We start from the raw sequence: 24,393 nt of genomic DNA, 5'->3' as shown, positions 1-24,393 counted from the left end.
AGTTCACGTGTCAATTAGCAGCCTGGACTGTGTCAACGCAGCCGATGTGTCAATTAGCAGCCTGGACTGTGTCAACGCAGCCGATGCAGTCTAAACTGCGCCGGTGCAGTTCATGTGTCAATCACGTGACGTAATGAAGCGGCACATGCACCGACCGACACGTGGGTTTGCTCTGTGAGCCCGGCGCATGCATCAACACATCGGTGTCGCTGGACCCATCACTACCACTCACTGCACATTGTGCACATTGGGATTGGTGGGTGGGAATCAGCTGTCACAGTACAGTAAATCCATATTTCAATTTGGGCTCCTCGTTTGTGAAATGCACCTTTCATTTTCTTCTCGGTCAGATAGGTTCTTGTGTTGTCTCATCATTGGGCCTTTTGCACATTACACATACGTACAGCACATTTGACAAAGTTGTATTCGGTTCAATTCAATTGATCGTTGCAAAGACACTTCCCAAATCCACCTGTTTTTTTTTCCTCATTTTGATCGGGTGCAGTCTTTTTCAACCGAGACAATTAGCATCTCTACATGCTTCCAGAATCCATTTCAGACTGATGGAACTGAGAAAATCTGATCACTTTTCCCCCAAAATATATTTGTCAGCCTCAGATAATAATACACCGGATGTACTGTTTATTCTTTGTGTGGACCGGTCAAAAGTGGCCCACATACCAGTGGTTGAGGATCGCTGGTACACACCACCCATGGTAGGAAAGTGCTTGACCTCGTACGCAGTTGGATAGCTGCTGTATCTATTAAAAGGTCACTCATGCACATCTTTCCAGTCTGTCATATTGTTTTGTTTATTGCCAGCCTGTCAACTGGACTTCTACGGAGCAGTAACCCTGCAATACTAAGAGCCTCTTTTCGCAATATCCTTTGGACAAATATCCAATTGGGTATTTTATTATATCTGTTTCTCGTTAGTGGCTCTATTTATTCCCTTTTGGATGGTGATGTTTTAGACGTGAGTTGTAGTGATCATTCGACAACAAATACTCCAATGCATGAAGGCATTCATACATTTTATACTGTTTTGGATGTTCTTTAACTTCATCAGAGGAAAGGATTTCTTGGCAACACCAACTGTAGATGGGTATATTCTTAAAGTCCTCGCCCGATATCTACACTCTATACCAGAAGTTCTCAGACGGGAAAAATCACAAGGACTCCCTCTGCCTCCAAAGCGTTTCCTTGAGCCCTGATGATTGTGTCTGCAGGAGACACAGAGGTATTGCTGAATACTCAGTGACTTCTGGTCGTGTTTTAATAAACTACCAGTTAACCTCAAACAGACTTTCCTTGGGAAGCTCTGCTTTGACAAAACTCATCCACCAAACCGCTGACACGATGCTGAATCTGTGATCTATAGCTGATACAGCTGCGAAGTGTGCACCACGACTAAGCTCCAATAAAACAAATCAATAGATTTGTGTGATACTTCTGTGTCCACAATAACAAAACAAACGGAATGAAGCTGCAGAACAAAGTAAAATAAACTGTACTATGAGCTGCTTAGAAAGTAATATCTATATTTACACTGCTATCAGAGCCCACAGGCAAAATACAGGGCTGAGTTTGACCTGAGTGAACTTCAGTGTGTGTGCGTGTGCGTGTGTGTGTGCGTGTGTGTGTGTGTGTGTGTGTGTGTGTGTGTGTGTGTGTGTGTGTGTGTGTGTGTGTGTGTTTATGTGGGCGGTAGGATCATTCACCATTGATGTGCTCTCCTTGCACCACTCAGCACTCACAAACGTTCACTCAGCTCTCCGGTGCTCGCAGCTGAGACCCAAAACGCATGTTAGGATGTGTTGTATCTTTCATTTTAAATCTTGCTCCACTAAAACAAGAAAAGAACTCATGGCCAACGACCAAACCACGCGTTGTGAAAAAGCAGCTGTTATGAGAAGTTGAGAACACAAGGCAAATCCAAGTTGATGTTGCAGAAGCATGTGCAAAATGACAACACAGCAGAGTGTCTAGTATCGCTATTGTCAGTCTCGTGCATGAGCGTGTGATGTGGGATAAAATTATGCAAGCAGATTCCAAATGACCTTTCAGGCAAGGCAACTCATGTTTTGGGTGAGAAACGCCCTCATTGTCCATCAGTAACACAACAACCACCATAGTTAGCAAGAACCAATCAACGCATCTTCACTGTTGCCGTAAATATACCGTAAAAATGGAGGCTATTTCACACAATAGCTGGAATTGATAAATAAACCACACATACTCTTTTCCATATACAATTACAAAAGTTGGCAGAAACATTGCATCGTTGCTTCATTTACTACAAGATCATGTGACGTTGCTCCATTGTGTTTTAAAATGACCAGGTCGATGGCCTTCAACTTGAGAGTGTGTGTTTGAGCAATGCAGATCTAAGTATTGATTTGAATATTTCAATTCGTGCGGATTAGGTATGAAAATGTATACAGATAACACTTGATGACTTGATTAACTCAAAGAATAATTCATAAATTCTAAATATGGTTTTGGCGGGTTAAAGGGAAGGAAAGAAAAGATGAGTGTCTGAAGCTCCTGGCATCAGGATCTGGAGTAGCATCATTGTTTTATAGGTTAAAGTTATCGTGCGTGTGGATTTTTGACCAATTCTATGGTACCATAAAGAAAAGCTGTCGATTTCGTGATGTGTGTCTGTTTTATAAATATCAGTTGAATTGAAAACAATTCATTTGGGACCATTAAGGAATGATAATATAGGACACTGGTGTCTCTAAAAGTCTTTCTTTTGATTTGATTGATTCATCTATGACTTTCTTGGGAACCTGTGCTTGGATTTGGGTTGTATTCAAGCTGCTTTCCTTCTGCATCCTCCAGCAATTTTGTCTCTTTCACTGTGCCAGTCAACAGTCACACATCACCCTAGAAATGCAAAAAATGTAACAAACCATTCCATTCATTGAGAACTTTTTACAATTGGTTCCACTCATTCAAAGGAAATCTGTTGCTGTCATAATGTGAATGCTTTCAGCCTGTGGTTGAATGATATTGTATACGCACAGACCAACGAATTGGAGAGTTTCCCTATCTCATATGGAAACGCAATTCAGCCCTTTCATAGAGATTTGAAATGTTGGTTCGACAGACCCATCACATGAGCGGATTGGATATATTCTGACAAGCGATGAGGTCATGAGATCTGAATTTCTTCCAATACGAAAAGCTTTTTCTGTGGCTTTCTCACAGCTATTTACTCTTTGACCCTCTTTTGTGTCACACTTTTTAATCTATTCCTTTGCCCCACTTGCTCTCTCTGTGCATCTCCCTTATGTGTGTCCGTTATCTGCTCTTTTCAGGCTAACTCTGATTTAATATTTTTTAATCTATTCCACTGGTTATCTTTTTCAAAATCCAAGAAAGGATGTTTTGCTGGGTTCCCGATTTAGCTTGCAGATTATGTGTGCCAGTGTGTGACTGCAAGTAAACTGGTTGTCAATTAACCAGGCGCCTTAATCAGGCTATATTTAGTAATGGCAGACGAGATTCAAAGAACTGTGAGAGTTTCCTGAGGAATTTTCTCATAACCGAGCATGGATCCAAAAAATATTAATAGAATTTCTGAGCTCCGAAGCTGAGACATATCAGAACTTGTATCATTTTAATGAACATATAAGAGCCTTAACTTTGTAGGATATGGCAGAGGCTTAACCGTAAACACATTTCTAAACACTTTCAAACCACAAATGAGTGAATGATGTCAGACCGGCACCGGCCTCCTTCATAATTGGGGTGTTTGCTGATATGTAATTGCAAACACACTCAACACAGATGGAAGCCCACTGTGAATTTGACGATACTCACATCACTAGGATGAACATGTAGCTTTGTCTGAACACAAATGGTCTTGTGCTTGCGAGGGAGGACCGCATGTATTCCCCCCCCCCCCCCCCCCCCACAAATATGAACACACTGAGGGTGTCCACTCTTCAATTGCTGTTCAAGGGTCCCGCTTCTTATTTGGGGATTGAAATTAAACTGAGTTGCATGTTGTCCAATTTTCAGGTTAGGGTTTTAACATAGATAGACTATTGAAGAATAAATAGGGAACTCAAAAAATAGCATCAGTATTCCTCCACTGCCAGCTGATGCATTACCAAGACATACCAAGGAACCTTTTGCAAGCATTAGTTGGTTTCAGGTCTGGGATGAAATCCTACAGAGTTCAATTATCATGGGGTTTTGTTGACGAGTGGGGGCAGGATGGAGCGGGAGCTTAACAGGGAGATCGGTGAAGCATCAGCGGACTCTGTATCGGTGTATCGAGGAGCTGAGCTGAAAAGCATAGCTGTCAATTTACCAGTTGATCTACGTTCTGAGCCTCGCATATGGTCATGACCAAGAAATAGATCCCAGATAGAGTCAACCGAACTGAGTTTCTTCCACACTGTGTCCTAGCTCTCCTTTCGAGATGGGGTGAGGTACTCAGAGTCAAGGCGCTGCTCCCCAATGATGAGAGGAGCCAGATGAAGTGGGCCGGGCATCTGGTTATGATGACCCTTGAATGCCTTGCTGGTGAGGTGTTCCGGTCGTGTCCCATCACCAGGTGACCAGACCCTGGATAAGCAGTCGCAAATGGATGGATGGATGGAATGATGTCACTAATTTGCATCATACCTACATTTATATCTATATGATGTTCTGTACTCAAACACTCTCAGCTTAATGTATCATATACTCAAAAGCAAAAACACACAGTCTTTTGTTGTTGTTTTTTGTTGGAAAAACAGGCTTCAGGGGGCTAATGTTTAAAGTCATCCTTGATGGACCAGGAAGAAGACCAGTAATGAACAGATGACTGATGGTTTGGTCTTGAAAAGCGGATTGCATTCAAATGAGTGCAATTTTCACTGACAATAGTTTCACACAAGCAGTCTTAGCTAGCTTTTCGCCCCTGGTGCTTAAAGTAGTAAAAAAGTAAAGTCAAGTCAACAGTATTTATAGAGCACTTTCAAACAGCCATCGTTGCATACAAAGTGCTGTACATGGAGCGATTTAACATACACAATAAACAGTAAGACAAATCGGTAATAAGGGCGGTAGAAAGCACCAAACAGTAAAATCAAGAACAAATCTAAGTCATGCTGAGTCGAATGCCAAAGAATACAAGTGAGTTTTGAGGAGGGGTTTGAAGATGGGCAGCGAGGAGGCTTGCCGAATGTTCAGTAGGAGGTCATTCCAGAGAGAGGGACCAGCAACAGAAAAGGCTCAATTCCCTCTGAGCCTCAGTTTAGTTCTTGTTACTTCTGACAAAGACTGGTCCACAGACCTGAGGCGCCGGGCAGATCTGTAGGGGCGGATGAGCTCAGAGAGGTAAGGTGGCGCGAGATTATTCAGAGATTTGAAAACAAAGAGGAGGATCTTGAAAATAACTCTAAAATGAATGGGGAGCCAGTGAAGAGATGCCAGAGTAGAAGTTATGTACTCCCTCTTACGAGTGCCAGTCAAGAGGCGAGCAGCGGCCTTCTGGACCAGCTGAAGGCGCTTAATGGAGGACTGGCTGACTCCAAAGTAAAGGGCATTGCAGTAATCAAGCCGGGATGTGACAAAGGCATGAATTACTGTCTCAAAGTGTTCATGTAAGAGGAGAGGTTTTATTTTGGCCAGCTGTCGAAGGTGAAAGAAGCTGGATTTAACAACGGCACCGATTTGCTGATCGAAATCACTGTCCAGTTTAAGGCCCAAGTTTGAGACCGTTGGATTTCAGATAAGGAGACATGGGGCCCAAGTCTACAGGATGGAATGTACAAGGGCCACTGGGACCAAACAATATCACCACTGTCTTCTTTTCGTTGAATTTCAAGAAATTTTGTGCCATCCAGGTTTTGATTTCTTCCAGACAGGATACGAGTGGCCTTAATGAGAAGGCGTCTTTCTTGCTCAGTGGGACATATATCTGGCAGTCATCTGCATAGGAAACACTGAAGGCCAGTCTCCTTACTGTCTGTCATGTTCCTTTTATTTTAGAATCCTTGTGTCCATATCCCACAACTCGCTGAGTCATAACACACTGCTTTCTCTGTAGTGCCACAAAACAACAGGACCATTTTAGGACTTCATGTACAATTCATGGCTTTCAATGGGATGTTTGCAACCTTTCGTGCCAGTAGTTAGCTGACCATGAATCTTTATGGCACTTCTGAAAAACTGCTCAATGAACGGAAATTGGTTTGGACATGAGGCACAATTCAGCCCGTTTATTCCTTCAAGAGATTTGCAGACCGACTACAGACAGACAGCTGTCTGGACACACTTCTGAGTTAAAAAAAAGTGTTGTTGTGGTCATTAAGCCTTTCCACTTAAAAAAAAAATACATTGACATGAGGATAACTGAGTGCAACAATCAGCACGAAAGAGAGCCTTTGTTGTGAAACGATAATGGCTTCTTTCTCAAGCATTGTGAGAACACCATATGGGGTCCCTTCTTCCCACTTCTATCTTACGCAAGAGAGTATATGCAAGCCCCAGGGTTTTCTTTAGAAGCCTTGAGGATGTCTACACACACTTGCACAGATTTAGGTCATGAAACAGGATAATAGTTCTTCTGCTAGATCACAGGATTTCCGATAGACTTCACCAGTAGAAATTTCCCCACCTACAATTTTTTACTTGCCAGCCAACTCACAACTGTGCTCTCTTTCTTTCTCTCTCTCACACTCGCACACGCTGTCTCTCTCTCTCTCTCTCTCTCTCTCACACACACACACACAGGCACACAAATAACACACACCAACACACTCACGCGTGCACACAAACAAAAGCAGTCTACGATAGTACAGTACAGCAAAATTCTCATTCTGAGCCCTGACGTTTAAACTGTGAAGCTCACGGCACCACATGCTGTATGCATCAGGAAGCAATGCATTTTGTATTGTATTTTGTGTAGAATAAAGGAAAATCAGAAATGTCATATTCATGAGAAAAAAATGAAAATGAATTAGATAATACCGGGAGTTGAAAAAACAGGCTGAGGTCTAAGCATGTTTGTTTCTGTCAGTTTCTTGTTACTATCGCTAATCACTGTACTGTCCATCTGTTTACTATTCCATTGCAGGGCTCAGTACCAGCGCTATTGTGTTTTATAGACATACACAATTGCTATTTTTTTCCCAAAATCAACACAAAAGTGATACAAATAGTAAGAGGGTCATATATTTCCATTTTCATTTTGTTTGTTCATAATTTTGAGTGTATCTCTTTTAGTATGTCGATAAATACCAGTCACGAGTTTGTTAGGTTTGAACAAATCAATGTTTGGTAGCAATACATTGGCTCCAGATCTAGGCCAAAAGAAAGCGGACCAAAGCATCAGTCTTAAAAGGTTAAAGAGTTTAATTCCTGTCTGTCCTACAGACGACTCAACCAAAGGCCCTGTTTGAAGTCAAAGGGCGAGGAATTAAACAAGCAATGACCTATTTTCGTGGCGCTTCCAATTTTACCACTAAAGCACAAGACAGTGTGACTTGTTTGGCTTACAGATTATTTCGTCGGACTACTCTTCATTGTGAGAGCTTAGAATTAAGCAACGCATATGCAATATTATATTGTTAAATTGTTTTGGAAAAATAATTAGTTGTCTGGGGCTTTATGCCCCTGGCAGGGTTATTTAGGGGAAATGCATCCGAAGTGAGGGACCATACAAATCAATGGCCACCTATAACGATTGAATTGACTCTGAATAGTTTCCTCACAAATTGTTTAGGCTGGGACCAAGTCCTTTTAGAGTCAAGTATATTCTATAAAATCTACTGTGTCGAAAATAGTTGGGTGGATGGTTGTTGTTTCCTGGATAATGAATGTACACATGCTTGTCTTGCCATAAGCCTCATCTGACAATCTTAGAACACACAACATTTTGGACAAACACTACACGAATGGAACCAGTGATTGCTAACATCACATGAGTTCTCATCAACTTCCTCAACCACTGAAGAAGGTGAGATAAGGTTATGCTGTCATACCTGATAACAAGCAGGTTAACCATTAGCGTTTTGCTCACTCAGTACAGTGTTTAAGAATGGAGCCATCAGTCTTTTCCAAGCAACTTCAGACGAGGTTACGGTGACATTATCCCTGCGCATAGTTAATGCAAATGAGTGCCATCCTGTGTGGTACTCCAACTCCTAGTATTCAAATAATATATGAAGGAAAATCATCATAACAGAGCAATAAAAAGTCTGTTTGCAATATTGTCGGTGTGTGCTGAGGGATGGAGAGTCATTCAGCACTGTCAGCACAGTAGCACGTGTCCCGCATCCTATCCCAAGGTGACTTCTCTGCTGTTCGCAGGCAGAGCCTTGAAAACAGTTCATTTTCATCTCCGCCTGTTTCTCCCACTCATCAACATTTTGACAACAATACCTCGACCCCCACCCTCAAACCACCAACCCGTGGCCTTTTTTTCCACCTCTAAATTTTGGACAACTCCATGATTGTTTTGCAAAATGGATGAAAACAATTCAATGCATGTCCTGTCTGGAGTCCGATTTTGACATGCTTCTTTCTAAGAAAGGAGCACATGGCCTTTTTCTATTTCAGTTGTCATCGTGGCGAAACCTACGCAGCAGCAGCTCTTACACTTCCCACACAATCACACACAGGAAGATAATTTGTAGTTTGAGAATTGAGGGTATTTGTCTATGCGCTTATCTGTATAAGATGAATAAAAGACACAATTCCATATTAAAGGGAACATCTCTGGACAACTTGTGGGTGTGAGACACATAAATGAGCAAATGAGGCCATTGTCCTGTGTCTCCACAAGGGCATCTATTTTGGTTCAGCTTAATTCTCCTCCTGGGTGTAGGTGTGCTCATTCCCTTTAACTGTCTTCCTGTCTTGGATTTCTCTCCCTTGGTTAATTGATTAAGAGGATTCCACCTGCTGCTGCAGTCCTAAGCACAATACACAATCTTGAGTCAACGTAAACATTTAGATCAACATCTGACTGCGCGCACACTTGTTGGCCAGAGATGGTGCAACAGTGGGGGCTACGCGAGCATGTGCCTTGGGCCTCGGGCCAAGCGAGATGGCTGGCACTGGCCTATATCCATGACAAATCAAAGGCATCGCTTCAAACACTGCAACATTTCAACATGGTACCCTGACTAACCATTGCTGGCTGGTGGCTATAGGAGGCCCCGAGAGATGCATGATAATGGTTGACATCAATGAGTCTTTTGGGCGGGTCTCAATCCTTCTTGCCTGGGCTGTAAGCCCTGCCCTCAACCCCAAACTTGTTTGGATTGCATCACAGAATGGATGGGCGATGTCAGGGCGACCTTCAGCACAAGGGCCAAAAATGGCTCACAAGAGCATTTGAACCAGCCATTCAATTCTAAATAAGTACACCCTCAGACAAAATGTTTTCAAAATCTCAAAGTAACAGTTAACGCCTAAATGCTCTTAATAATTTTCAAAAACCATTCATAGCGGTTATAATTCAGAAATGTGGTACGGGCCTTAGAATTTTCCATGAAACCCAAATAGCCTTTTATCAGCAAAAGGACTCATGCCTCTGCCTTTCAGTTAGCAATCATCCTCCATTAAGCATTGAGTTCTAATTATAATTAAATCCAATAATTTCAGCCTCAGGTACTGTAGTTTGTATTAGAAAAGTGAATGTTTGCACGCAAAACAAATAAGGTTGCTTCTGTGTTTCATATAAATAATACCTGGACTCTGCAGACTTTAAAATGTATCTTTACCAATTGAAAGGGAAAACAGTTTGTGGAGATGAAAACCTGTGGTAAAAGTGACACATTGCAGATAAGAAACTGCCACCCAGTTGTATCATAATCACAGTGCCTGCTATGTCAACAGTAACCATGTTGGCAACTCATCTTGATGCACTTGATTTAAATCAATCGCAGAACAGAGAATCGACCTTCCACACCCTCCCGAAACAATAATGTCACAGGAGTCATCCCGAAGCGCAATTATGCCATACAGCGCCTCTTACCTTTGTGACAGTCATGCAGAATCAGTGAGTGAGCTGCAGGCCAGTGTCCCGTTCAAACAGAGATCAATGCTGCAGGAGTGGCAGAGTGATGAGGAGGAGAGGAGGGCAGCTCTGGTTGCTGGATATGCAGAGAGATGGGGGGGGGGGGGCGGAGAGAGAGAGAGAGAGAGCGAAGAGGAGGGGACAGAGAGGTTTGTGCGTCTAGCCCACTAAGTACCGAGAGGCTGATGGCTGCTGCAGTGAAGTCACGGCTGGCGCTCTGAGTGCAGTTGGCTCCCAACAGAGGGAAACGCTTTCCCGCACTCTGCAGAACACACCCCTCTCCTCCTACCTCATTACATGTACTCAACGAAACACACACTGGGATGATGCACACGGTCTGCCTGACCTGCTTTCTCACTCAATATCGCAATACTGTCTGGTTAGAGGTGGGCTAATACAGTTTATTGAGCTCTGCAGGGCGAGTGACTGTGCAAAAACATGACGAGTGGCCGGAAGAAGGGGAATGTTGGACACCGTGTGTATGTGTGTGTGTGTGTGTGTGTGTTGCAGTTTGCCATCCTGCCCACTGCACACGACTGTGTGCACCGCATGACTGATTGAATGTTATCTGTACAAAAATGAGAATTAATGTCATTAATACCAGCACATGTTTGTGTCCTGAGGTGTCTATGTTCTACACCTATGTGACTTTCACGCTTCAGAACAGAAGGAAAAGCACTTGATATTTTATTTTTACAAATTCCTAGTTTACATTGTTCTCTTAACAGCTGCAAGATGTCATTTACTCTCCAAATTAGGACAATTGGTACAGAAAATGGACTGACAGAAAATATCCAATTCTAACTGACTCCATGAACGTACAACTATTATGCTGTTTACCAGCTTTGACTGTAAAGATATTTGTGCTTGTGCCACATTATATTAGGACACACCAACTCAAATGAATATACAAGCGGTGGCCAATTTAATGCATGGGCCAATTACATTAAAATAAAGATTTTACTGTGATTAAGTGTTATGGAGTTGCCATTGTACACCGTGAACCTTGTATATGTTGATAATGTGACTGTTGAAGAGAAAAAAAAAATCTGCTCAAATGCTTCATAATTCATTGGGCGGCGGTTCACAGTGCAGATGACCAATACCCTGTAGCATACTGCAAAAAGCAATTCAATAGTTTTTTTAAGGCAAACGTGCGATGGTCAGGTCCATTAACTGGCCTTAATACAGTTGAGAATACATTTCACTTGTTAATGACAAAATACTGTAGAAAGGATCCAGAAAAATATTTATCTACAGAAAAATGAAGGAGGCCAGAGTATAAACAGGAAGCGCTGGTGACACAAAACCAGGAAAAGCCAATACGAACAAAAAAAAATGCTTGATAAAATGGCAAGGTAATTTTGATAGCTGAAAATACACGACACGAATGGCAACTATTCAATTACAATAAACTTTAAGAAGGGATTTCCTTTTAGTCTTATTTAAAAAGAAAACTATCGAAATGACAGGGACTAGAACCACAAATAAGTAATGTAGAACCTTTCTCATGAGCAAACAGCAAGCAAAGTCAATCATTGGACATTGACTCGGCAGTTTGTCAGTCCTTAAATCATAGGTGTCAAAGTCAGGTCCTGGAGGGCCGCTGTCCTGCATGTTTTCCAAGTCTCCCCGTTGCAACACACCTGATTCAAATGAACACGTTCATTGTCAGGCTTCCGCAGAGCTTGCTGATGATCTGATCATTTGAATCAGGTGTGTTGCAACAGAGAGACTTGGAAAACATGCAGGGCAGCGGCCCTCCAGGACCTGACTTTGACACCTATGCCTTAAATCATGGCAAGGCCTGATTGGTAACAAGAAATAGGTGCACCACTGAAGAGTCACGCCCTCCACTCCAGCTGGTGCTGAAAACAAATACGGAGCAAAACATGACAAATATGTTCCAACACCTTGACTTTAAACACCCTCAAAAAGTGTCTGGGAACTGAGTCCACTCATCATTGAAGCTTTGTTAGTGACATTCTTTCTTGATGTACAACTTCAGTTGTGCAACAGCCCGGTTCTCTGTTGTAGTATTTTGAACTTCATAATGCGCAACAGATTTTCAAAGGGAGACAAGTATGGACTACTGGCAGGCACTATTATTACGAAGCCACACTGTTGTGAAACGCTAAAATACATAATATGCAACATGCACAGAATGTGGCTTGGCATTGTGTTGCTGAAACAGATGGGGACAACCTTGAAAAAGGCAATGCAATATACTGTCTGTTGCTCCAAACATAAATGTTGCCTTCACAGATGTGCAAGTTCCCCACGCCACGGGCAGTAATACACCCAGGTACCATCACAGATGCTGTATTTTGAAACTACGCTAATAGCAATTCAAATAGTCCTTTATGTATTCATTTAACTGAATATACTCGTAGGTTGAAAAGGATTTGCAAATCATTGTATTCTGTTTTGATTTGCTTGTATCACATCCCAACTTCTTGGGAATTGGTGCTTGTAAAAACCCTCTGTCACGTTCTGCCCGAAGCGATAACGGATCGCTCCGTGCAGAACAAGGAAGTAAAGGGTTGGATCCCCGGAAAGCAGACAACGAAAAAATTTTGTCAAACAAAAGGTGTCTTTAATGACAAAAAACAGAAAGAGCCCGACAGGGAAAAACGGTAACAAAAAACGCTGATCAAATAAGGACCAGGAGTAACAAAGAAGGAAAAAACAACTGAAAACGCTCGCGGAAAACAAAACACGAGGAGGGCCTGAATTGGCGAAAATACGATAAGTACAATTCTTAGTCTAAACGCGAAATCACAAGAGTATCGGCCGTAAGGCAAAAAGTAGTGATGGGTCCATGAGGCCTCATGAGGCGTGTCGACACACTGACACACTGTGTTGATACTGTGCTGATACTGTGTCACTGACCACTGCCACCTGCTGGACCTTCAAGATCCCTGCATCCAACCCACTCAACAGACTGAACTGACTGATAATTGTTTTGTATATTGAACATATAAAATATACAATTCGGTAATAAATTGGCAAAAAGTGAAGGTAAGATATAAAACAAGGAAAAGAAAATAGTCATCACAAATATGTGTTCAAAGGAGTAGAAAGAAGTAAAAAAAACCTAGAGTCCTACCCCTTCTTATATATGAATTGATCATTTTTCAAAATAGAAAAGAAAGTCTACATATCAACAAATGCTTTTACCCTTATGTATGCTGTATTTATACATTTTTACAACTTTAGGTTTGTATATACAGTACATACTCATTGGAGCACAAGTATATGTCGATTTTCTCATATTCATAATGGATGCTACATTTCATTAATATATTAAATAATCTCATCAATGTATTCCTGATGTATTGCTATATTTCATGGGTGTATCGAATTTATTAACTTAATTCTGATTTGTGTAGTTGTCTTGTACTACTCTCAAATTCATTTTTAATCTCAGCAAGAGAGTTACTCATTTTACTGGTCCGTTTCAGAATCATTCCACAGATTTACACCTATTACAGATACACTCCTTTGCGTGATGTTTGTTCGTGTTTTGGATTTTTCTGTATAGGTTAGTACCCCTTAAATTATGACAACTTTCTCGAATTTTAAAAAGCTTCTGGATGTTTTGGCAAAGGAGGTTATTGTGTGCTTTGTACATTAATTGGGCGATTTTGAAGTCAACCAGGTCATGAGATTTCATTGTTTAATTTGATAAACAGTGGATTTGTGGGTTCCGTCTATTTGGAGCCAGTGATTGTTCTGATTGCTTTGTATTGTAGTTTTAAAACAGTGTTTTACTGGCATTTCCCCATATTTCCACACAATAGGTCAAATATGGAAGTAATAAAAGTGTGTACAAGGATTTCTTATTCAGCACATCCTTCGTTTTGGGAGGATCCCTATGGTTTGGGATATTTTTCTATTATGTAGCTGCCAGCACGGTTTTGCATCTACAACTGTTCCAAGACATTTTCATAAGGTCATTCATCGATTTGATGAAGTGTATACAATATCATTCACATCCATGCATTCATTTTGCAACATTCAATGTGTTCAAATAATGTGAAGATCATTTGAATGAGGATGCTTGTGGGCTTTGATTTCACATTTTTATTGAGAAAAATAAGATGCTCCAATGTTTTAAACTTCAGCCTGTTGCGTCTTTTACAAGCAATTTCTCCTGCTGTGAAGAACACACGCTCACAAGGGACGGATGTGGCTGGCGTACAAAGGAACTCCTTTGCGAGGTGGGAGAGGTTTGGGAAAGAAGTGTGTTGGTCCTTCCAGTACAGCTGCTTCCTGGAACCTTGATTGTCAAACATGGAGTGGAGAGTCAACCAATAATTACTGATTGTCAATTCATCAACATAGCAACCGTGAAAAGATGAGAACGTTTGTATACCTGGCGTAATACCGGGTGTATCGCGAACTTCATTCTCATGCTTGGCCCGATAATGCCTCAGCATGGTGGAGGTGCTTCTGTTGGCGAATTGACTTGGCAAATTCGACATTTCACTTGTAATGAAATGTGAATAAGAAGTAACTAAGAGTTACCTTGAAATGTATTCGGATTAGAATGGTACAACACGTCAATAATCTGAGAGGCACTCGGCGAGTGCCTCTCGCCGAGAGGCTCTCGGCGACAGAAGGCGATTTGAATAAATAAATAAATAATACCTTATTCTCCAGGACATCAAAATGGTCCCACACGGCAGATGATTTGTGTCTCTGCTCCATAATCGGCAAGGAAGGCAAGGCACGAACACGAAGTCTGCACTGACACGAGCTTCGACAAGCGAGCGTGAGTGAGGTCGGGCTTGTTTCGGCAAGTGTTCCTTATAAACACTGTGTGGCGGGCTTTTGCTGCGTCAACGCCCTCTGCACTGAGTCGACGCCCCCTGGACTAAGTGGCGCAGCCTGTACTGTGCCAAGCAGCCGATGCAGTCTAAACTGCACCGGTGCAGTTCACGTGTCAATTAGCAGCCTGGAATGTGTCAACACAGTCGGTGTGTCAATTAGAAGCCTGGACTGTGTCAACGCAGTTCACGTGTCAATCACGTGACGTAATGAGCCAGCACATGCATCGACACGTGGTTTGCTCTGTGAGCCAGGCGCATGTGTCAATGCATCGGTGTCGCTGGACCCATCACTAGCAAAAAGGCAACGAGTCAATAACGAATAGCGAAATAGAGCACGAGAGAATATGGCACGGCGTGGAATTCTCCGGCAGAGAATGAGCTGCCAGAGCCACTTGATAAAGGCCTGATAATCACCCTCGAATTAAGAACAGGTGTGCAGTAGGCAGAGGGAAAAACCCGCCACCTGCTGGCAGTCACGGAACGTGACACCCTCAAATTGAAGCTAAAAGTCTGCAGTGAATGAACATCTTGTTTGTTTTGTTTCTAACCTCTTGCAGTGTTGTCTAACTTACTTTTAAAAATGTTTTTGTGTAAATACTGTTTTGTGCTTCGCAAAGAAAAGCTGTCATCATTCCATGGTGTTGCACAAAGGCAGCCTTTGGCCAGTTTCCCAGAGTCACGTTTGTCATACTAATCTGTTTTCATGGAGCGATGATCGAGACAGGCCAGGATTCCAACCGTGTCTCCATGGTTTAACTTTATTCTGCAGTGGGACTTGTTTCTTTGAGTTATAGAATAAACAGCACTGTCTTTGTTTTTGTTTTTTTAACTTACTGTAGTTCGATTGTCACACACCTCATCATTCTCTCTTTGTTTTCCTGCAACATTATTAAGCGTTTCCTGTTCAGAACAATAGTATTTCCTGAGTGAAATGTTATTTGGAAAACTTAATGACTTAATTTATTGAAACAGGCCATGAGCTTTATTTCTCTACGGCACACCAGAAATCCAGTCCAATACTTCTATTCATTTACTTCAGGTCACGGATGAGCTGGAGTCTATAAATGCTGACTTTGGGTGGGAAGTCGAGTACATTCTAGACTGGTCGCTGGCAAATTGCAGGGCACATATTGGCCAACACCTATTCACACTCACATTCATACCTGGACCATTGAGAGTCTTCAATTAACCTAACAGGAAGTGTGACAAGACCCACACAAGTTTGGAGAGGTCTGGCAAACTCCACACTGGAAACCTCAGAACTGTAACCAACCACTACTTCAGTATGTGTTCTAATTTAAGCTACAAGAATGCTTTCATTTGCGGTGTATGATTTGGGGAAATTTCCATTCTCTGCTCAAGTATTGTTCCCAGTTTACGACAATAAAATGAGGTGTGGGAGAAATAGGCGTCATCAACTGGGTGGGGGTGTTAGATACCTGAATGTCTGAATCTGAAGTAGTACACCTGTCGCATATGTTCCACCAGTTGTCTGCAAAAATGTAAATGTGAGGAAAGACCTGCTTGAAATTTATTATGTATTGATGTCATCATAGTTAGTTTTCAACAGTTTAAAGATTACTCAGGTCATTTATATCTTGGTGTACATCAGTAATATACTCATCCATATTTGAACCATTTTAGCTTCAAAAGATTCGCGGGCATGCTGGATCACAGCTGACTTTGTACAGTCGATAGGGTACACCCTGAAGTGTTTAGCAGGCAATTGCAGGGCACAAACAACCATTCTCCTCACAATCACACCGAAGGACGATGTAGAGTGTTCCATAAACCTATCCTGCATGTTTTTTGACCGTGAGAGGAAACCGGACTACCCGGAGAAAACGTCCACAGGCACGGTGAGACCACACAAACTCAACACAGAAAGGCAAAGGCTGGGAATCAAACACAGAACCTCTACACTCTGAGGTGAGTGCGCTGACCAGTATACACGGTGTCACCTTCAGTAATCCAGTAACTCTGCTGTATATTACATTATGTTAGTCATTTCCTCCACGGTGCAGAGAAGAGGACAAAGTACATCCGGCCTGATCATACTGTAGTTTGATATGCTGTACATATTGGTGTAACCTAAGTCATCACTGTATCAGTATAAATCACTGTCAATAATAATTTACTATCTACGTATCTATTTGGGGGTCCTAACTCGGAACGGCTAATATGAGTTTGGGGTTGGTAAACAAAATTAATGTTATAAATGATTAACAAGGTGTACTGTTCTTATTTTAGTCACTACTTATAACTGTTATGTTTCTGTTTAGGTCACGTTTGTTTTTTTTGTTTGCTCATGTGCGTTTTTTGTCGCCACCTGTTCTCGTCATCAGTGTCCCTTGTGTTTAACCAATCAGCTCTCTCAACCCTTCGTGTCTTGTCCAGGTGTTTCTCGTTGTCTCGTCACTTTGCTTGTATTTAGTTCCCAGAGTTCTATCAGTTTTTGTTGCGAATTGTATGTGTGTGTCTGTGTGTTCCGCTCCTGGCATGATTTGCCACAGGTTTCTTTTGTTACTTTGGCTCCTTATGATTTCCAGGACTTTGTTTGAGCATTTGTAGTTATTAATTTTCCAGTGTACTCCTGTTCGTATTTTTTTCTCAAATACATCTTGGTCAGTTTGACCGTGCTCCTCCTTGCCTTCCTGATTTTTGGGGTCCTCCAACTACTCCACCATCACGCAAAACGTGCCAATAACTTTGTTTAAGTTGTGTCTTTCCTAATTATAACATCATATACCTTATCTATCACCATTTAAAAGGATGGGTCAACAATAGAAACAAAGAAAAAATGGGTCAACCCAGTGTTCGGATCAATTTGACCCAACTTTTTGTCAAATCACTGCATGATATTTTGGGTTATTTTGTAGAAAAAAAACTCTTTTTTTTCTACAAAATAAGCTAGAACGTTGGATCACATCCACTCAAGTACTGGATAAGTCCAATTTTTGCTCGAAATGTTGTTGTTTTTCAACCAGCAATTTGAGGAGTGCACACGTAGTAATCTATTGAAGGGTGGGGATAAAAAAGAAAATACTTTTTCTAAATTCATTAAAAATAATATAGACAATGATTATCATGTTGACTTGGCCCTCGGCAAGTGTTCCAGTTTCTCATATGGCCCTATTTAAAATTAATTGCCCATCCCTGCTCTGTACACTTTGTCAAGGGCCTTTACCATTTTACCAGCAGTATTACCTCCATAACTAACCATTTGCTGTCCTCTTGTGGTAAAGTTGCAGTATTGCCTGGAAACGTTTAATACTGTACCCCCTGCCATCCCTTTGGCCGTTTTTTCTTTTCTTGGCATCCACGGCATACAGTTAATATGCCCCCATTCTTGCCAGTTGTGCGACCGCAAAGTGCGTTGGGTGAAATAGTGTGTGTGTGTGCATGTAGTCTGTTTGCGTGTTCTTAATATTATACTGTATATTGCTCTGTTCGTGTACATTGCATCCTATCTGTTTCACTTTCACCAAAAAGTACCAGTATTTAAAAAATAAAATAAAAGTAGGTCACCTTTAAACTATGTTTGCGCATGACCTGCATTACAGGAAATTGTTAGCGAGACACACATTGAACACAGCTACGTGTTCATGAACCGGTGTTCCAATGAAAAATGTTGAAATGACAACTTGGTGTGAAAAATGTAATTTGAATTTTTTTTTTCCTGAATGTCAATATTTACTAGATTAATATACCTGTTATATAAAAATGCCATGTTATTTATGTTCATTTAACAATAACAGAGGGAGCTACCATGAAAAAGAAGTGGCCTGGTATTAGCCTTATTTCTTGTTAAGATTACGCAATAAAGGTGGATGAAAGGATGAAACAGGTCTGACTTTTTAAAACCGAGATAGAGAGAACTTAGACGAGCCCCTCTAATACCGGTTTGGGAAAATTTCCATCCCATGACCGCGTTAGAGCGGGTGAGGGATAAGAGGAATTTTAACACTTAGAACGGAGAGTCGGCTGACAGGGAGAGTTTCTGCAACACGGGGGGCATGCCAGAAATTTGAATGATTTACAAAGATCTCAACGGTGAAGGGACATAGTTATTTCCGAGTATTGTTGTAAAAGTGATCATCAGAATATGAACATTGGCATAGATCTATCTATTGAGAGGGGGGATTACAAATTGGGTGGCCCGGTGGTCGAGTGGTTAGCGCGATTGATGGATGGATGTTTCCCAATTATTGTGAGAAATCATTCACATAAATTGTTATTTTAAATGATTAAGAACACTATTAAAAGTAGGTATTATTGGTCCGTAATTTTTTATTCTATGAGCTACCATTAGGTTTTATTATCGTATTATCTTATGAACTATTTATCTATCTCAGTGCGTTATCCTCCTAATCAGGTAACTTCTTAATGAGGATAAAACACAGATGTCAGTCATACATCTTTCAATATACAGCATAAATGAGATAAGACATAGCGTCAATGTGTCACGTTGTGCCCGAAGCGATAAAATGATCGCTTCGTGCACAACAAGATAATGAGGTGGATCCCCGAAATAGCAGACAAAGCAAAGGTGGTCCGAGAACAAATGGGTTTTAATACAAAACACAAAATACCCGTCCGGGAGCAACAAACAGAAAACGCTGGTCAAAATCAGGACCAGGAATAAAAGGAAGCAACAGAAAACGCTTGCGAGAAAACGGCAAGGATTATAGTTGGCAACAATAGGAATTAATAAGAGTAGATTTAACGACGCACAATCACAGCCACAAGGCTACACAGCAATGAATAGATTAAGGCAGTAATCGAGAGATTTGGCACGGCGTGGAATACTCCGGCAGTAAGTTAACTGCCCGAGCACAAAGATAAACCCTGTGTAATCAGTCCTTAATGGGTGACAGGTGTGTCGGCGGTAGGCAGGAAAAGTCTGCCCCCCTGCTGGCAAACACGGGACGTGACACAATGAATAACTGATGACGATAGTCAATATTTTTATAGCCACATACTATATTTATCTGTATCCTATATGTTCCTAAAGAAATTAGCAAGTTCCAGTAAGGTGAGCGATATTTTCCATTGATTTGAGTGACTAAGTTGCCTTGAATAACGCGTGTCTATTGCAAACTCTCCACACACATCACCACACATCTAATAATGTTTAATTAAATTTAATGAATGAAATCGAAACAAATCTGTGAACTCTTCCACAAAATCAAAATTATTTGGTGGTAAACAGACTATGAATCAAAGGTTCTCCTTGGGCTGTACGTGGCTCTTAAATACACACACATTAGAAGATATGGCATGCCCGCCAACATCAAAAAGAGGTCTGAAAAATTCTGAAATGCTGTAGGCCCCTAGTCTAAATCCCTAGCAGAGTTTTCCTCAGCCATTTGAAATATGCTCTTTATCAAAGCTAATATGCTGGAGCCACTTTGCTTCATACCCTTAGAGGCGGTGCACACAAACATACAGCGGTATTTTTCATCATCGTGCAAACTGCTGTGTTTTGTTGATCAAGAATCGAGCGATATAAATCAAGAAAGGAAAACAACAAAGCTTTGTTCTCTGATTTGAAAGCTCAATCAGTTTCTAAATGCTCACTGCAGGTCGCACCGAGACCACCAGAGGGGCCATTTTCATGGCTGTAAGTAAGAGCAATGGTCCTATTATATACCCCTCCTCCTCTAGCTCTTGTTCCAACCCTAAATCCCTGGAGCCCCCCTTCTCCGCCTCCCTCACTATTTCCCCTCAGAGAAACTGTTGCTCTATTGGAACATTTAATGTACAGCTCCTCAAATTTCAGCTTCTGGAGCTCATGGCACTGAGTTCCAGTCAGCCACAGTCTGCACACAAAAACACTTCCTCTAGCCTCAGCAAAATGGAGAAAAAGAGGGCAGTGGAGGGAGCAGGACTGTGAAAAGAACAGGTAGTGGAAAATATGTGACATAAGTTGACAGAAGCAGGAAGTACGCCAGATAGTATTATTGAACGGCATTTAGATGAACGTCATTTTTTTTCTCATATTTTGCTCACAGCTGCCTTGACCTTTGCATTAGTTATGGATTTATTGTATCACTGAAATCTCAACATCTCTTAAGACACTTTCCACAGTTTCCTGACGTATACATGGCTCCTCTATCAACTTTTCCCTTTACAGAGCAACTTCTCCTACCCTCTTGTTTTTTCACCTGGCTGTCATTTATGCTGATTTGTCGTCTAATGTGGGGGAAAAAATTCATATGCCTCACGACCCTCACTAGTCAGTACACCCTGAATTATTGAGAAGGTCTCCTTGTCATTATTGAAAGTTCCATTTAACCTAATTGAAACATTAGCCGACAGGAGGGATGTGCACTTGTGTCAAGTGCCTACATAGGTCTCAAATTAGTCAGCAAACATGGAATTTCTGTTCATTTTGACTTGGTTTTATGTCTCGTACTATTTATTTTCACGAACATTAGTTACTTTCTGCTAGTGACCTGTCCAGAATGTACTTGACCTCTCGGCCAAAGACAGCTGGGATTGGGATCACCTGTGATTGATAAGAGCTAAAGAAATTGGATGGCCAGCTGGATGGTTACTTTGATTATTTTACTTTGTCTCCTGTGGAAACAGTCACGGGGACACTGAGTTTGCTTTGTCGACAACTAAGCCTGATTACCGTCAGACCTGTTCAATTAAGAAATCATTGAAAGTGAATCTGTCTAAAGTCGGCCAAATATCTCAAAAAGCTGTGAGAAAATGTAAGAATCAACAACAATCAGAAGTATAGAAGTTGACATCGATAAGTTTGGAAAGAGCCATAAAGTTAAACCTTCAGGATTCCAATGAGCCACGGTGAGCGCCATGATCCATAAATGGAGAAAACATGGAGCTGTGGTAAACCTTCCCAGGAGTGGCTATCCAACAAAACTTACCTCAAAAGTGCAGCAACGACTCATCCAGGAGGTCACAAAGGTCCAGGACTACATCTAAAGCATCGCTGGCCTCCCTCGTCTCAGTTGCGTTCAGTGTTCAGTGAACACACATGTCCCCCTCACACACACCCACACACACACACACACACCTTAAATCATTAAGACGACATATTTATGTGTTTGATTACCGTACCATTTAAGTGGGTAAACCATATAATATTAAAGTTAACGCATCAGTTACCAACATTTAATTTTCAATCTTTGTTTTGAATAACTCCAGCCCCCACCAATGTGTTTTTGTGTTAGCATTTCTGTTGATTCGTTTTACAATTTGATACAAGTATGCACTTGTTTCTTTGATGTATTTTTCGTTTAACAATACTAACCTTTTTTTCTGTCAATCACAAATTGAATATGTGCCCACTCTTTTCTGTTTCCACAATGCTGAATTCACAACAACTTTTGCTTGGGGTGCCTCATTTTGATGTAATCCAAGGAAGTACATTTGTTTTGGCCTTCTGTTGAGCTAATGGTGTCACAGAAACAGCCGTACTGTGTATGTTGTTGTGTGGTCCTTTTTTTTTTTCCAGAGTGCAGATAAAAGACAGGCTATCATCTGGTTCAGCACTAAAGCCAAAACTCTTTCTTAAATTAGTGAAGCTCCCGCCATTGCTTACACAGCTTGTTGGCAAGTCTGACATTTTCACTCCCTCGCTCAACACTAACAGACTCGGGATTACGAAAAAAGCAATGGAATGCTCCTGAACCTTTAGATCCTGAACTGTAAATGCGTACGAGTGGTCACAAAGGAATCCAACATGTTTGAATAGTCTTTAAATCCACCTTGCAGTGACATGATTGTCAATAACTTTATCTGGGTGGTTTATTAATCAAGGTTCCTGAGCGATTTAAAAAGAAATGTGCGTTTTTGGTTTATCATCTAAATGTGTCGCTTTGAACTCACTATCTCCTCGATTGAATTGTTCGAATCAGGCAAATAATCGGAATCGAAACTGCTTGGTTTTGATTACATTGCAACTTCTCATCTTGATTGCGCCTGGTAATCAAACTGGGAGCACATGATTACTGCCAGCCGCCTTAAACCAGTGGCATATTTCCACCACATGGAACAAGTGACAGCAGAATCGTGGAAGCAGTTTGCAACCTTCTGTGTGGACTTTTGGAGTTTTCCCTGCCCCCTTACTCAGCGTGCTCTCATATTCCAAAAGCATGCATGCGTCTTAGGTTAGTTGACGACACGACCTCGTCCATAGGTGTGAATGGTCATTTGTCTATATGTGCCCTGTGATTGGATGGAACCCTCTGACATTTTTTCCTTACTTAATTCAAATTAGCCTTTTGGGAGTGAGAGGACAAAAAGACCAGCCTGATGAAGCAACTGATCAGTCACAGTTACCGTATTTTCCGGATTATAAAACATATATATATATATATATATATATATATATATAAAACATAAGTCATACTGGAATTAATATAAGAATGTATTTAATAAAATCCAACACCAGGAACAGACATGCCATCTTGATAGGCAATTTCATTCATTTTCCGGCCGGCTTATTCTCACAAGGATCGTGGGGGGTGCTGGAGCCCATCCCGGCTGTCTTCGGGCAGTAGGCAGGGACATCCTCAACCGCTTGCCAGCCAATTGCAGGGCACACAGAAACGAACAACCATCCGCACTCACACTCACACCTAGCAACAATTTGGAGTGGTCAATCAACCTGCTGTGCATGTTTTTAGAATGTGGTAGGAAACCGGAGGACCCGGATAAAACCCACGCAAGCACGTGAGAACATGCAAACTCCACACAGGAAAGCCGGAGGCGGAATCGAACCTGGTACCTCTGCGCTCTGAAGTCGACGTGATAACCACTGGACTACCGGGCCACCGATAGGCAATTATAAAGTAAAAAAAGAGAACAACAAGCTGAATAAGTTCATGTTACATGATGCATAAACAAGGAACCGAGAACATGCCCGTTATGTTAATGTAACATAACAGAGTTATTCAGATAACGATAGCAAAAAGAACATTCTAACAAGTTTACCAAACCATTAGTGTCACTAAATCCATTGAAATCTTCAAATCTTCATTGAAATCAAGCTCAAACCAGAATTTAAAGGGCACATATGGAAAATGGAATTTCTAATGTTTGTTTAAAAATGTCTCAGGATTGCCTGCCTACACATCAAGTGAGTTTTCTGGGATTTACATTTTAGCTTTAGATGAAATTCACATACTTGACTGCTCGGAAAAGATTTTGGGCAGTTGATGGGGGGGGGGGGCATGGGGATGTTTGCCAATGTGTCTGTGTGTCGCAAAAATGACTTCATTGTCTTGGGTGCGCACTTCTGTACACACTCTGGGCTTTGGAGTCAGAAGCAAGGTGGAAGAAAAGGTTGGTCAGTTAGGAATCTAACAACTTGCGGGATTGAATTAAAAGAAATATAAGTCAGTGAGAGCAACAGGCTGAATAACGTGTAATAAATCCTGTGTTTAATAAACGGTTTACTTTCCCTGAAGTGTCTCGGTTATGTGGACCCAGAACCCTGTAACGCCGAGAGCTAGCCCAAAAGCTAGAACTCGGTGGGATATATTTGCGCTGCTC

The 24,393-nt window shown here is 41.5% G+C and overlaps 1 protein-coding gene across 1 annotated transcript in view; it reads right to left on the bottom strand.

Annotated features, from left to right (window-relative positions):
• Window positions 1–10,345, bottom strand: part of coro2ba (coronin, actin binding protein, 2Ba) — a 39,074-nt gene extending 28,729 nt beyond the window's left edge. The window contains exons 1-2 of the mRNA XM_052063196.1: window positions 10,206–10,345; window positions 9,989–10,106 (exon numbers count right to left, since the gene is read on the bottom strand). Of these exons, the coding sequence (XP_051919156.1) occupies window positions 9,989–10,003 (15 nt within the window). The 5' untranslated portion in view covers window positions 10,004–10,106; window positions 10,206–10,345. The remainder of the gene's footprint in view (window positions 1–9,988; window positions 10,107–10,205) is intronic.
• Between the last annotated feature and the right edge of the window lie 14,048 nt (window positions 10,346–24,393).

Source organism: Hippocampus zosterae, chromosome 4 (assembly GCF_025434085.1).
Source record: "Hippocampus zosterae strain Florida chromosome 4, ASM2543408v3, whole genome shotgun sequence".
NCBI classification, from domain to species: Eukaryota; Metazoa; Chordata; class Actinopteri; order Syngnathiformes; family Syngnathidae; genus Hippocampus; species Hippocampus zosterae.
The sequence above is the reverse complement of the archived record's forward strand: the minus strand, read 5'-3'. Positions and strand labels throughout refer to the sequence as shown.